We start from the raw sequence: 14,534 nt of genomic DNA, 5'->3' as shown, positions 1-14,534 counted from the left end.
TAAATATTTCAGAATTATAAATACTTAAAGCATGTATTTGAACTATAACGAAATAAGTGATGTATTTCAATCAGAATCACTGTCATGTCGCTTTCTCTTTTTACTTTCTTTCATTTTCTTTACTTTCTTGCTTTTTCTTCTGTGCCTTTCATCATCTGAACTGTCCAAATGCTTTGATTTATGTTTACTAGACTTTTTATGTTTCTTCCTACAATTGCAAGGGCACATACGGTACAGCATAATAAAAGTCTTGAACAATAAAAAGAGTCCACAAGTTCACTAAAATCTTGCAAAGTTACTTAAATATTTTTTCACCAGTGTGTTTCAGTGCACCTTCTTGTTAACTCTTTTAAATTCTTGCAAGATTTTTTTTTGGAAGCTGTAAACCCAAATTTCGCTTGCTTACTTCTTTGATGAGTGATGCTGGTCCTGTTCAACAGGTTCTGATGGGGGTAGCACTGGCATTACAGGTTCTGACGCTGGAATATCAGGTTTCATTGTTGGTTGAGTAGGACGAGCCACTGGCTGAAAAACAAGGTACCATTAAACCAACTTGTAAACACTTACAATTAAATAGCTTAATTTAATCCATTCCCACAACCTCAAGATTTACTCAGTGTCACTACCCTGCAAAAACATGCTCTAAACCATAATCTGATAATACACCAATTTGACATGCAGACTCCCAGGCCAGCACATGGCATCAATATGTAATTACGTACCCATACAATGGTATGTATTATAAATGAGTAAATGCCTAGGAGTGATTTGATGGATGGAGTCACAGCCACTATAGACTTTGAGTACCTAGAAATTGAAATCACTTCATATGAATCACTGCAAAAGTAAATAATTTTATAAACAAGTGAAGCCTCATTGTGTTGACTACCTTGTTAACAAATCAACCACCTCACTATAGTGACCACCATCAGGTAGGTGTACTTGATGACCTCATTCCACCTCATTTCTGAGGCCATATGTTTCGGTTCCAAAGGTGGCTTGTTAAGGACATTGGCTCCAAAGCAGCTGTCACCAACTCCATTGTAAGTTTGTTCTTATTCTCAGAATTAACTACAGCTGTACAAAAATAGCATTCTGCGGCAAAAATACTACTTTTGGAATTAAACGTTTCTCGTGAAAGTTGGCCTTTTTAAAAGGTGGGAATCCTTGTTGCCAAACAGAATCATAGAAATACAGTGGAACCTCTCTACAATAGATACGTTTTAAGACCACGACCTTTTGGTCCTTTTTTCACTGGAACAAGATCCTTTGTCAAAATATATGGAAACATACAGTGTACCTGTTGAGACAACTTATTTAGGGTTTTTTCTACTTGGAAAAATTGTAATTTCATTACACATACCAAGGTTTTAAAACAGCTGTAACCAAGAAGAAACAGACCCGCCAGTGATGTAACTGCAGGTGATACAATGATGATACGATGTGATGCTAATTGTTTGGAAGAAATCATGAAACCTTGGCATGCTGACACTGGTAATCTAAGCGGGTACAGTTATTTACCTAAATATTTAAGCCATCTGTTGTTTATAACTCCAGGTAAAAATTAAGAGTCTGTTCCCTGAATTACAAAACAAACAAAATAAATATTTGGTTTATCAATTAAATTCATCAGTAGAATTTTTGTTTATTCACAGTACTGTGGTACACTAAAGCAAAATACCAACATGGGCAGAAAAGTCTCTAGGTACAGTGTTGATTTTTCTATTCACCAAAAACGTACGAGCGCACATTCACAATGTCCTTTCAGACCACAATACCCCCTAGCCATATACCCTGTTTCCCTTTTCAGTACCAAATGTTCTGTCGTAAGCTTAGCAACATGTGAAAGCAAACTAAAATAAACATGACGACCCCTTAAGTAAATACATCGGATGTGCAAACACTGCCTGATTGCTCCCTTTAATTCACCTGTTGAGCTGTTCCTTTCAGGGATTCTTTCTCAACAACATTTCCAGACATCAGGATGGCAAGACGATGACTACATTTCATCAATATAGTATCCACATTTAAAAATATTGTACTCACTTGCGATATCCAAGGCCTTGCATGCGATGAGCATCGCTCTTTTCATCAACCTCATTATCTTCTGTATCTTCTCTCTTACAGATCTCGGCTATTTCCTGCTTCGTGAGTGACGTAGTGCCAAGCTTGGCAACTGACGGCTTCTTAATTCCTCTAAAAAATAAGCAGACTGATTCATCAGACCATACACATACACCAGACATCCATTAACTCTACATTATGACACATTTCATGTCATATACATCCCTCCATTAGTCAATACTTTCTCATTATTTAATGCCACTAAAACTAGACATTTAAAATTTTTTTATCATAAACCCACTAAATCACTAGGAAGCTTAGACAGGATACAAAATACAATACAAGGGGAAGATATTTGTGTTGTAAGCTCACCACATACAAGGCAATGGCCATTGCTTCCTCTTCCTGCTGCCTCACAGCTGCTAGCTCCTACCAATAGACATCAAAAGTAAACTTGGAAGTTCAGAAATTACCTTTAAGCCATGCATCTTAGAACAGCTGACAAGGAAGGAAACTTTGGGATACACTTACAAAATGTCATTTATAAATTCCATACCACTTATGCTACTTAGCATTCAAGTGGTCTTACCATTTCCAGTGGAGGTTTTGTAGCTGCTGCATTCTTCCTCTGATCCCCCTTGGCATACCTATTATATAGGTATGCCAATAATGGTACAATATTAATGGTGCTAGTTAAGCAGTTCGTACCATTGCAAATCTTTGTTCTTTTGCCAACGGCCAACAGGTGCCATCAATGAATGGCCTACATATAAATTACACTTAATTCAATCCTGGAATGTACCGTTGGAGACTTGAATTAGAGAGATATTAATTTTGATGTGTGTGTGCGCATAGATTTATAAACCCCAGGTTTATCAGTACCTGGGGTTTATAAATCTGTGTGTGAGAGAGTTTATGTGAAAAGGTTTTGTTGACGTACCGAGGTAATTCTCTCTGTCTTTGTCAACCTTCACTTCATCCCATTTGAACCTATCCTTTCCGCCAGCCACACGCTTCGAAAACGACATCTGATTCTTTTACTTTGAGCAGGTGCGCAATAATTGAAATACGGGGGCGCGTGTTTGAAGTTTGTTTACATCTGAGGTATGCAAGAGTGTAACTGATTTTGTTGGTATTTCATAGCATATATGCCTAATTTTATTACGTATGCAGGCCAACTATAATGAATACTGGTACTGGACTGGGCTTGGGTGGTGGCTTAAATATGGGGGGTGGTCTTAAACTTGGAGGTGGAGGTCTTCAGTTGGGTCTTGGACAACAACAAACTACTACTAGTGGAGTGAATACTGGTTTAGGGACCAGTGGTGGCTTGCAATTGGGTGGTGGTGGTGGTTTACAATTAGGAGGTGGTGGCAGTGGTGGTTTACAATTAGGAGGTGGTGGCTTACAATTTGGAGGTGGTTTAAAGCTTGGAACAGGAATGCAAACAAAGACTACTGGGATTGGACTGGGGACTGGCGTTTCTCAGGCTGGTCTTGGAACAGGTCAGCTAGGAGGAATGGGAACACACCAACAACAAACTTTAGGAGGCGGCTTAAGTCTAGGCACTTCAGGGCTTGGAACTAGCCTGAACCTCGGCGGTTTAGGAACCAGTACTCAACAGCAAACTACCACAACCGGCTTAACAGGTTTGAACCTGGGAGGTCTTGGTACCAGCTCTGGAGCAGCAAACACAGGTACGAATTCTACACTGTACAAATCTTGTTAACTTGTAGAAGGCTTCGTGTTGCATGCACACTACATGAGTGCTTAGTTTCAAATACATTGTAAATGAATTGTCAAGGCTGTTACTGGCTTCAGCCTGGGCACTGTGGTTTGTATTGTACATGAGAAATTGTTCTTTCTCCCACTCATTGAGACGTGGTCATTAAACTTAGTCATGCATGTTGTGTGTGCTATTCTTAGGCTTGCAACAGGGAATTTTTAGTGGACAACAACAGCAGCAACAACAAATGAATAACGTTACACAGATGGCAAATGCCCTGGTCATGCCCCTGGTTTTTGGAGACAGCCGGGATTTAACCATCAAGAAATTCAACCAACTACAAGCATACTGCGGTCATGGAAAGGGCATCGTAAACCAAACACAGAGCGTGGACTTTTCACAAGAGAATCCTTACTGCCGGTTCAAGGTTTGTGACACTGGATATATTTGTTACCCGGAGGTATCAAATGTATTGCTATGTTAGCAGCACTATCTTATGTGATGTTTCATGTATATATTAGCCAGGCATAATTCCTACAATCAAAGGTAATATCTTGTCACGTCATCGTATCTTATGTCTGCACCTTAGCCCACCATTTTTTGTTCAATGGTTGTAGTTGGAAAGGGAAAATTGATTGTTTTTCCTGTCAACTTCTCTTGAAGATAAGAAGGGTAACAATATTCACAACAGGACGAGCTAAAACCACTTCCTCTTATATGGCTTCAACCAGACTATTTCTGTTAAATAATTTTATCTCCATGTTTAACAGGATAATGGACTTGCTAATTGATCTTTTGGTGAAATGAGTGGGATAGTCAGGCATTCTTGGTCTTAGCAAGCAAACGACACTTTTTTGATGGTTGTAGCATTCAAATTATCTCCTTAATAGTTGTTGGCTAAACTGTACAGTTGTTTAATTGTAAGTATTGTGTGCATAATACAAATGACATTAAAAAGGAAGTCTAGTGGTTTTTTTTGTTTGAAGCAGGAAACTGTTTATAAATTATTTTCTTCCTCTCATGTTTTTCTAGCCTAGCATACAAAGTTCTCTTTCTGGTTTCTTCTAGAATTATAGAGTAGTTATTTATCCCTGACCATGTTTTTATTATTTAAAATCTTGTGTTTAGGCGGTGTGTTATAGCCGTTTGCCGGAGTACAAAGATGAAGATGGACTTGTAGCATTATACATTGGCAAGCCGGATGACCAGGTGGCGCAAATAAAGGATTCCATAGTCAGTTCACTGCAAGGAATGATAGCCAACGCCAATGTAGCTGTCGTTATAGAGGGAATCAGACCGTTACCGGACAACAGGTAGATACTAACTACATATAAGTCATTGTTGTAAGAGAGTGGCATATCATGTCACAGATGGAAACAATAGCTACAAGCACTTTCATGTAATATAGTCTGTCTGTGTGGGCTATTGTAATGAAGATCATTTGTAATCCTAAGTGTTTGGACATGCAATTAAATCCTAAACATGGTAGTGTTTCAAGATGGGGCTGCTGTATGGAATGTTGTTTTCTGTTGTGAACAGTAGTTACAATTCTTAGAATTCACTCGGGTATCTCTGACTTGTCATTTTTTAGCACTGAACTTACCATTTATGTAACAGAGAAGTCTATAGTTGGTGGAAGCCATCGTTTATCAGCCAGAAACCTCTTTGTGAATCTTCAGTCTAACCAAGTGAGTGTGAGTTCTGTGTGTGGGGGAGTTGAAGATGCATGACCATCTCCCTCAGGGTAGAAACTCTTCATGTGTAATTATACACATTGTTATGTGTTATGTAATGTAGTGTGTATGTGATTAGTGTGTGTCTGTACGTTTGTGTGTAGTGCGTATCTGTACGTGTGCGTGTGTTCTTACTTGGGAAGGCAGCACAGCTCATTCATATAAGATATGTAGTAACAATTACAGAACAATTGCTTACTTAATTATATCTAATCAATAGTGTGTATTGTGTAGCTTGTGATAGTAATGGTGCAGTGAATATCAGTTATAAAGTGTTGTGTGTAGTGTTGTGTGTAGTGTTGTGTGTAGTGTTGTGTGTAGTGTTGTGTGTAGTGTTGTGTGTAGTGTTGTGTGTAGTGTTGTGTGTAGTGTTGTGTGTAGTGTTGTGTGTAGTGTTGTACCATCAACTATATGTCTGTGTTCATGTCTTGTATTGTCTGGTAATTGAAGACACTGGTCATGGTGTTAGTTGTGACCTCATCACACATGTTCACTGGTCTCTGGTGGTTTCCTGCTACTGCACACTTGCTGTGCTTCACCTGAGTGTGCTGTGTTTCCTTCATCTGTCATGCACTGTATACCCTCACACACACACACGCACACACACAACACGCACCACTACACATCACACAAACTGCACTTACATAAACATAGTTGCAGCATACATAATTATTTGCATATTCGTGAAAACATTTATGCACACACAAGCCTATATTCCCATACGACATGCAGCACACATTATCAACACATTACAGAGTACACACTACAGAGTACACATTACAGAGTACATGCCCATACACCATGTGTATGTAGTATGCAGTATATGCGTATACATTCCATACACCTATATATTTACGCACAATGTAAACACTGACAAACAAGCACATGCCACAGTAGCTTACCATGTGCTGGTTTCATGTAGGAGTCACTCAAGCCACTGCCATAAGCTAGTCCAATGTTATCCTTGTGGTCCCGAGAGTGGCAAGAAGCCTGTAACCATTGTTGGCTGACAATGACTGAAGCCATCCAGTGAGGCTAATAGGTGGCTTCCACGCCACTCTTCAGTGGTTAGCCAATAAAAAATTTTGATAAAAAAATAACAGAATTAACAGAATTATGAAAGTTGTCACATCATGAATTATATATGATGTACTTTAAATACATGAATTGGAAATGTCGGCATTGCTGCATTCTTTAGAATCCTCTGCTGCTAATAGTATTAGGATAATGAAATATGGAAGTTAGAGTTGCAATTCCATGATACTTATAGCTACATTTATGGACGTACCTCAATGAAACAGCTATATGCTTTAAAGCCAGGATCACCACTGTGCTTGAAATGTCTTGCATGTGTTATGTGTATGCATCTGCACACATGTGTGTGTGTGTGTGTGTGTGTGTGTGTGTGTGTGTGTGTGTGTGTGTGTGTGTGTGTGTGTGTGTGTGTGTGTGTGTGTGTGTGTGTGTGTGTGTGTGTACGTGTGTACTGTAGTACATATGTACACGTATGTCTGTGGTGCACACATGTGTAGAGTTGCTAATCCATCCTAATGATATAAAAAAGGGGGTAACGTTTTGAAAGAGATGCGTACTTTTACCATTCATCTGTTAAGGAGTTGTTATAAATCACTGCATATCATGCGTGTTGTAATACTTACACAGAACTATGTTTCTTGTATATAGGCAAAACTAAAGCCTTTGGGAGTCACCAGTTTGCTACCCAAAACTGGATTTAATCAACAGCTACTGAAAAGTTACTTAGAAACTCCACCATCTGGTAATTTGAATGTATATATACATTGCATCAAAATTGAAGGGAAAAGTGTGTTTGTTTCAAAATAATCCTTTGCCCATACATACATCCCTGGCAATTGTTCAGAGAGTCTCTGGTATGTTCAGGATATCCCAGCAGTCGCTTGATTGCCCATTAAAGTACTTTTGTTTGTACCACGTGTGTGTATGTTTCCATGGTTTTGTAGCACTACTGAGCCTACATCAATAGCTTTTGTATGTACGTATGTATGCATGTATGTATGTATGTATGTATGTATGTATGTATGTATGTATGTATGTATGTATGTATGTATGTATGTATGTATGTATGTATGTATGTATGTATGTATGTATGTATGTATGTATGTATGTATGTGTGTATGTATGTATGTCGTCTTATTCTGTGCACATCCTATCATGAACTTTACATTGTAGGTATGCAGAGTTCTTTGGGCATTGAGTTCAAGTGAAGCCTTCACAGTGTCAACCAAATCATGCTTAGAATTCCTTCCATAGACACAGTAGTATAGTCTTTGGCCGTGTTTGGACTTTACCGACAATTCTTAGCACAACATTCAGACATTACTTTTTAACAGTTTTGGGTGATGGTCGGTTAGCGAGCTTCCCTGGCTAATGAAAACCAATGTTTGTGTGTGTATATTTCAACCAGTGTGAAATTCATGGTGTATTTATTAAACTCAGTTAGCGGTTTCTTGTTGAATAACTATCCTCCCACAATCAAGCATCACGAATCACCAAATTAATCAAATATACTAATACCATGGTTTTCTTAGTTAAACCTATTAGCCTGTAGTCGTGGCAACCAGTTGTCTCCAAGACTGGCCTGTGCGGTCTTTACCACTGTGGTTGCTTCTAGCCAATCCAATTGCACAGTATCAGTCATGAATTTTAACTTATTATTCATAGCTGTATTTATGAAATATATTCTTTTCACTTGTGAGCTCACAGCATCTGCTCCAGAAACGCTTCTGGTTACTGAGATTAGTAATTGAGTGCTTTTGGGTGAGTTAATTAATGGTCAACCTTCATTTTGGCTTCTTTTCGGTGTAATCTTTCCCAGGGTATTGTTGTAACTGCAATTTGTAGGACAAAGGGAGGGCCTTCATGTTGCATATATCAGCAAAATGGTCACATACATGTTCTTGTATAGCAAAACTTAAAGACTTAGAGATATTTTTAAGAGCCCAAGTTATGTGGTTTACCAGCATCTTTAGTTTCTAGAAGAATGCTAAACATGTTGAAAGATTTGCATCTGTTTTTGTCCCTGCCTGTATCAAGATGTGCTTGTTGTTTGTATGTGCTCCTGAAATGCATAACCAATCAAGCATATTGAAGCCAGGTATGAAAATATTTTCAGTAACTCTAGAATAGTTTTCTTTTGTTAATAGCACTATTTGTCCCTGTTTATTGGTGAAACGTGTTACATTTACACAATTATAATAAGTGGTGTTTGTGTTAGTGTAAATAAAGGCAGTTGCTATCCTTAGCAACCGGCTTCAGTTGCTATGCAGGATGTCAATGGTGTGATTGGTTTTTATTCTCTTAATTGAAAACAATTTAAACGTAACAGTGTTGTTTGTGTGATAGTTTTTAAAAAATGGGTCATGTGTGTAGGAGTTTGTGGTGGTTGTGTTTACACTAAGGCTGTATGGGGAGTGACTTATAATTTGTTCAGCTGTTGCATTCTTTGGATGTAAGGCGAGTTTTGTGTCTCCTTCTACTTGTAGGTATCAATCCACAAGTATGGGAACAAGCTAAAAGAGATAATCCAGATCCTAAAAGGTGTGTGTGTGTGTGTGTGTGTGTAGTGTGTGTGTATATGTATGTGTATATGTATGTGTATATGTATGTGTGTTACGCGGCCACATGACAAAGCATGCACAACTTACACACGTGTACCTGTGGACACGACTGTGGTTTGTGGACGCAGTTGTATACCCTATAGTGAACCATTGACTGCTGCTCCACTTTAACCACACTTGCATCATCTACGGTTTCACTTGTTAGTCTTGGCCTGATGATTATCATCTACAACTACTGGATGGCTTTGGGGGACCCTGGGTAGCCTACCTCCTACATCTCACTGGCTCTATTGTCAGCTTATATAGGGCTGCTGCTATATCAACATACAGTTCCATTTCTGTATTTTATTATTTTCTCTAGCATTGTCTACGTTTTGTCATTACCGGTGGCATGTTTTCTATTGGCCTGCTAGATGTTTGGCCGGCTCCTACGGTAATGCGTGTTCATGTGAAGTTACTCATTTTCATTCAGAGGTATTCAGGGTTGAATAGGGCACTGATAGTTCCGTGGGTCTCCCACTAAAATAGCAATGCCTTTAGCCCACCTATTGCCCTCACTGAATGAATGAGTGGTTTATAGTTTTCCAAAATTCTTGACGATGTATGATGTTACAGCGATTTGTAGCCCAGACATGCTTCAATTTGTTTTGGAAATCTGTTAAAATCTGAATGTACTTGAGAATAATACTATTAAGTCTCAGTCAGGTGGGTGAAAATACCGTCTAATGTTACCTAGCTATTATTTTCTTTGCACCCCATGTTTGGCAGATGTCGCAGAGAGGATTCTCAATTCCTCAAATCTTTGGACAGCAAAACTGTACAAGAGCTAATGTTGTTGTTGACGCTTTATGTACTCCTGATTCTGATTGGCCCAAATTAGCTTTTCTTGTTTCACTCTCTGCACTTAATAGAAACTTGAGATGGTCCCTGAATGGTTTCAACATTTGAATACTTATTTGGTTTTCGTAAAATTTTTGGCGTTTCTAACATGATTACTACACCTGCTGGGTTGCAGGTTAGAGCCCACGACATTGTCTATTCCCTGTTTAGGTGTTAGAAGCAAACTTCGAAACAGCTTACCAATATAGGCAAACCATCCTTTGTACAGGATGGTACATTTCCTATCCTGGAACTCTACACTACTCTGGCTTTTAGTTTTTAACTGACATATGCTAATTGTTTAAATTTCTTGCCTCTATTCAACCAATGTGGGTAGCACCAGTGTTTGCCATCTGGTAAAGCCTTACCAATGTTACATGTTTTGTAGAGTCCATCCATCCCCTGCTGTTCACATCTTCTGGGTCAGTGAGCACCCCTGTGTAGCTTGTGGTAACATGGCTACAGCTGGTTAGTGCAGATGTTTTATATAAATCTGGTGCTCAATTTGTACACAAAATTCTTTGTGTGTAGTTGTATGTAGGTGCTAGGTAGCCTGTCTTAACATAATGGCCTTTCTGTGCTTGCTTGCGTCATGCTTTGTGTTGTGCATTAAAGCCAGACAAACCAATTGTTTTTATGTCAAATATCCATTATCTGCTTTTGTTTTTAGTGTTGTGTCTTGAGTAAAATAAAACTATCATCAGTTGGTTGCGTGTTGCCATGTATTATTTTGTTGCTATCCATTACAAGTTGTAGTTTGTTCTATTCTTTCCTTTGTATAGGCTTGTGCCAGTACCTATCGTGGGATTTTCAACATTGCAGCAAAGAATGAAACAGCAGGAGCAAGAAACAGCTCAACATGCCAAACGTCTAGAGGTCTTACTCTCAGTTATGCACACAGACACAATCATTTTCACCCCTTACCTTGAAACCTGTAAAAATAAAAATAAAAGATTGTTTACCACTAAAGCTGTTCTATTTTTAGGCACCTCCCTAGTAGAATATTCATAATGTGCCACACTTGCATAACATGTCAAGTGCAGTACACCTGCGAGGTGAACAGTATTATACTTGTTTTCATCATCCTAGCTATTAGCCACAAGATCATAATGTATTGTATTCCCATACGTAATTCTGTGAAACAAAACAGCTAATGTCATTCCAAATAAGGTAAAAGACCATAATGTTTTGCACAAGATAATGCACATCAGTTGTCACGTAAGCATTTTGGTTTTGTGGTCTGGGTAAGTCACTCCTTGAATCACTGACAGCTTGTCCAACAGTAGCCTGTAAGATAGTCTAACTCATTAGGTGACCATTGTAAATCCTTTTTATGACCCGCAAACTGAATAATGGTTTTGTAAAATGGTGTGTGTTGTTTGTGGGTTTAGATTATGAATAAAGAAGTTGAGAGGCTGCAGCATGCACACACCCACACACAGGCCAGGTTGGCAGACTACAGGCGTAAGTTGATGGACCTAGCACACCGCCTGCTTAAAGTTAGAAGAATATATTTATGTAAAGTCTTTAAAGGAATCCTATAGGTAATGATTGTACAAGAGGTTTGTAGAAAGAGTGGTTGTTCCATTCAAGTTCATGAGGAAGAACTAAGGTAAAATGTTATGTAGTTCTTTTTGGATTTACTTATTGTCCTTGCAGAATTAGACTGGATAAGATGCAAGCAGAATTGAATGCACCCACTCAGTTCAAGGTTAGTGGCCATCTCATCTTATTATATAAACCAAAGTTATTTACCAACCTTTAACCACAATGTTTATCAGTTATTCTATCTACACACACTGACCTCTCATGTAGATCAGGTTTCAAGCCACTTGTTTAGGGTTGCTTTGCTTTATTGTATTAGAGGAAAAAGATTTGGGACTTTTATAAGTTTGGTCTCTGTTTCCTTTTTCCTTTAGGGAAGACTGAGTGAGCTCGTGTCACAAATAAGGTTGCAAAGACAGCTAGCCAGTTGTAGAGCGGACACTCGGTATCAGATAGACCCAGTTATGATGGAAGAAGTTAAACAAGTTTGTTCCAGCAGATGTGTCTTTTAAGAAGAAACCTGGATGCATTCACCACTGAAACCTATTACCTGCTAGCATATGCATTGTCCCTAGGGATCACCTCAGTCTTGTGGGTAACTTCTCGGCTCCAATGTGGTCACAACTTAACCACATCCCTCTGGCTTGCTGCGTAAAATTAATTTCTGCTATTATTTTTTCTAATGCTTATTAATGTTATTGGTCATCTTGGTTGAATCTGTTCAGCATTAACCTCAAATTTTGTTCTTGTATATACTGCCCGCCCAGAATGATGACTGAATATATTGGTTTTTCAAACTTACAGTGATTCAGGCTGATTCTGGTTAATGGAGAATTAATTAGTTTAGGTTGTAAATTTAAATTGATGCAGCTAGAATTACAGGAAGTTGGTTTTAGACTTTGTTGCTTTTAAGATTATTTACACTATTAGTTAGCATAGAATAGCCTAGATGCTTCCTCAGTAATATTTTTTTTGTTATATATTGTTGACAAAACTGTATTGTTTTATTGTTTGTGTTGTGCATGTCTTATTTTATAACCAATAGTTCAGTAGGCTTGCAATGGCTTCTGGGATAGTAAGTTGGCTACCTGTGGCTTTTTTCGACAGCTTGTGTTGATGCTTTCAATGGTATTCATCATGTTCCTCAGAGGGTGACAACATTTTGACCTCCATGTCAGCCTGGGAGCTATCCAAGTGTTAATCTGTTATTTGATAGGATATGTCATGATTTTTATACACTTGATACATGTAAAGTTGTTTTAACATGGCCTCAACCTTACTACTGTGTTTGCCTATCTTTCCTAAATGTTTCTTTATGCCTGAATGTTAGTTTTACATGCTAAGATATCATAGTTTTCAGCTAGGGTAGCATGCCCTATTTCTTCACTGTGTGAACTTAACAGTTCAACTTGTATGTTTGTACCACAACGTGTGTAAGGACAATTAGGAAGCCCGCCAAGTCACCTAACCTTGCAAGAAGGATTGTTTGCTGTGAAAGTTATGTTTAAACTTTCACATACAGTAAAACGGCTTCTCTTTTCTCTTAACAAACATGCCTACTGGTCTTGTTTTAGCTGTTAAATCATGGAATCTTTTTACAGTTTTTCTCCCCCCTCTTCAGCATTTACTGCAGCAGCAGGCAGGGATATCACATTTAGTAAACTTTGTCAAAGAAGGTCTTACAGATTTGGAAGTCATCAGTGAAGGATTGACTGACACATAGTATATATCAAACTGGTCTTAAGTATTTTAATATTGTCGATCTCAAATACATATACAATACACTTTACAAGATCAGTAAAATCGATTTCAAAACTACAAAAATTATTACAAAATCATTCGAAATTTATTTGCAGTACATTACAATGAAAAGAACAGGGGAATCATGTACAGGGTTAGGGAACTGCATGTGTGCATACTTGTGTCATTGTTCTTGTTATTACCACTGGGGTACAGATGGTGTTACATGTAATGGTGTACCCAATGGTGGAGTAGTCTGCATTGATGATGACATTGGTGTTGATGGCTCCATAACTGGATAAGATGTTGGAGAGATGTGGGTACCATTTGTGCTTGTGACTGGTGAAGGGAACACAAACCGACTGTTACTCCACTGATAAGGGGCACTCATGGCTGGCCCAGGATTGTGGTGATGCAATACTACAGTTTGTTGTTTCACGTGGTTATATGACTGGCTAACTGGTAGAGGCTGAAAGCCTGTTAGATGGTGTGGTGTAGTGGCAGATTTTGGTGTCATCAACACTGAACTGTTCGGAGATGGTGAAGTTCCAATAAACGGGCCCATTGGCTGTGGCCCCATCGTCATGAACGGGTCTTGGGCGTGTCCTTGTAATAGATTGCCCATCGCCAGTTGCTGGGCTTTTTGAGCTCTACGCCATTTCGCTCTTCTGTTTTGAAACCAAACCTACAATATAAACCGCACAATTATACACCAGCAGAAAACTAATTAGGCTAACTTTACACATCTAATTAGCTACAATAAAGCCCAGCTGATTAGCTAAGTGTATTGCTGTATATCAACCATACGTACCTGTACGCGTGCTTCCGTCAAGTTGATTCTCATGGCTAGATCTTCACGCATGAACACATCAGGGTAGTGGGTCTTTGCAAACGCACTTTCCAATTCCTGCAGCTGGAAGCTGGTAAAAGTTGTCCTGAAGCGTCGCTGTTGCCTCTTATTTGGCCGCATTGAATTTAACTTGCAATCATCCGTGTCTGCAACGCCGTTGGTTCGGTGGTTGTCATCCACGTCGCTGCAAGCCTTATCTGATAGGATGTCGGAGGCTGGAGAATCTTGCTTCGCCATTTCTCTGTCAGTCATCTCGTATGCACCAAACGTTTCACACTACTCCGCTGAGAGGTAAAGTTGAAAGCCAAGGTTACTAGTTTGTAGCTAGCTTGACTGAGATTTCCTCCTTTTATTAGCCGCGCTAAGCGGTGACGTATTTCAGCATTAAACCACAGCCCGTG

The 14,534-nt window shown here is 38.9% G+C and overlaps 3 protein-coding genes across 3 annotated transcripts; 1 reads left to right on the top strand and 2 right to left on the bottom strand.

The window, feature by feature from the left end:
• Positions 1 to 3,162, bottom strand: LOC136237965 (multiple myeloma tumor-associated protein 2 homolog). The gene is made up of 8 exons (XM_066028254.1): positions 3,005 to 3,162; positions 2,773 to 2,827; positions 2,654 to 2,711; positions 2,444 to 2,493; positions 2,047 to 2,196; positions 1,930 to 1,999; positions 407 to 525; positions 1 to 208 (listed from the first exon to the last, which is right to left on the bottom strand). Exons 1-8 carry the CDS (start codon positions 3,090 to 3,092, stop codon positions 67 to 69), a joined length of 732 nt encoding a protein of 243 aa, XP_065884326.1. The 5' UTR covers positions 3,093 to 3,162; the 3' UTR covers positions 1 to 66.
• LOC136237956 (nucleoporin p54-like) lies at positions 3,014 to 13,392 on the top strand. The gene is made up of 14 exons (XM_066028242.1): positions 3,014 to 3,168; positions 3,238 to 3,431; positions 3,462 to 3,761; positions 3,991 to 4,217; positions 4,919 to 5,103; positions 5,382 to 5,478; positions 7,207 to 7,300; positions 9,045 to 9,099; positions 10,781 to 10,874; positions 11,390 to 11,497; positions 11,543 to 11,610; positions 11,658 to 11,709; positions 11,918 to 12,028; positions 13,165 to 13,392. Exons 2-14 carry the CDS (start codon positions 3,248 to 3,250, stop codon positions 13,264 to 13,266), a joined length of 1,677 nt encoding a protein of 558 aa, XP_065884314.1. The 5' UTR covers positions 3,014 to 3,168; positions 3,238 to 3,247; the 3' UTR covers positions 13,267 to 13,392.
• LOC136237964 (homeobox protein aristaless-like) lies at positions 13,287 to 14,473 on the bottom strand. Its single transcript, XM_066028253.1, has 2 exons — positions 14,095 to 14,473; positions 13,287 to 13,968 (listed from the first exon to the last, which is right to left on the bottom strand). Exons 1-2 carry the CDS (start codon positions 14,383 to 14,385, stop codon positions 13,483 to 13,485), a joined length of 777 nt encoding a protein of 258 aa, XP_065884325.1. The 5' UTR covers positions 14,386 to 14,473; the 3' UTR covers positions 13,287 to 13,482.
• Between the last annotated feature and the right edge of the window lie 61 nt (positions 14,474 to 14,534).

This window comes from Dysidea avara, chromosome 11 (genome assembly GCF_963678975.1).
Source record: "Dysidea avara chromosome 11, odDysAvar1.4, whole genome shotgun sequence".
Classification (NCBI taxonomy): Eukaryota; Metazoa; Porifera; class Demospongiae; order Dictyoceratida; family Dysideidae; genus Dysidea; species Dysidea avara.
Note: the sequence above shows the minus strand (reverse complement) of the source record. Positions and strands in the feature narration are given on the sequence as shown.

Bases quoted from the DNA above. Each gene is read 5' to 3' on its own strand.
- LOC136237956 (XM_066028242.1), top strand. From the start codon at position 3,248: ATGAATACTGGTACTGGACTGGGCTTGGGTGGTGGCTTAAATATGGGG. The intron at 4,218-4,918 runs GTTTGTGACACT...TCTTGTGTTTAG, and splicing joins ATCCTTACTGCCGGTTCAAG to GCGGTGTGTTATAGCCGTTT. The intron at 5,104-5,381 runs GTAGATACTAAC...GTCATTTTTTAG, and splicing joins AGACCGTTACCGGACAACAG to CACTGAACTTACCATTTATG.
- LOC136237964 (XM_066028253.1), bottom strand. From the start codon at position 14,385: ATGACTGACAGAGAAATGGCGAAGCAAGATTCTCCAGCCTCCGACATC. The intron at 13,969-14,094 runs GTACGTATGGTT...TTTATATTGTAG, and splicing joins TGACGGAAGCACGCGTACAG to GTTTGGTTTCAAAACAGAAG.
- LOC136237965 (XM_066028254.1), bottom strand. From the start codon at position 3,092: ATGTCGTTTTCGAAGCGTGTGGCTGGCGGAAAGGATAGGTTCAAATGG. The intron at 2,197-2,443 runs GTATGTGGTGAG...CTTATTTTTTAG, and splicing joins GAAGCAATGGCCATTGCCTT to AGGAATTAAGAAGCCGTCAG. The intron at 209-406 runs GTAAGCAAGCGA...TTGCAATTGTAG, and splicing joins CAGCATCACTCATCAAAGAA to GAAGAAACATAAAAAGTCTA.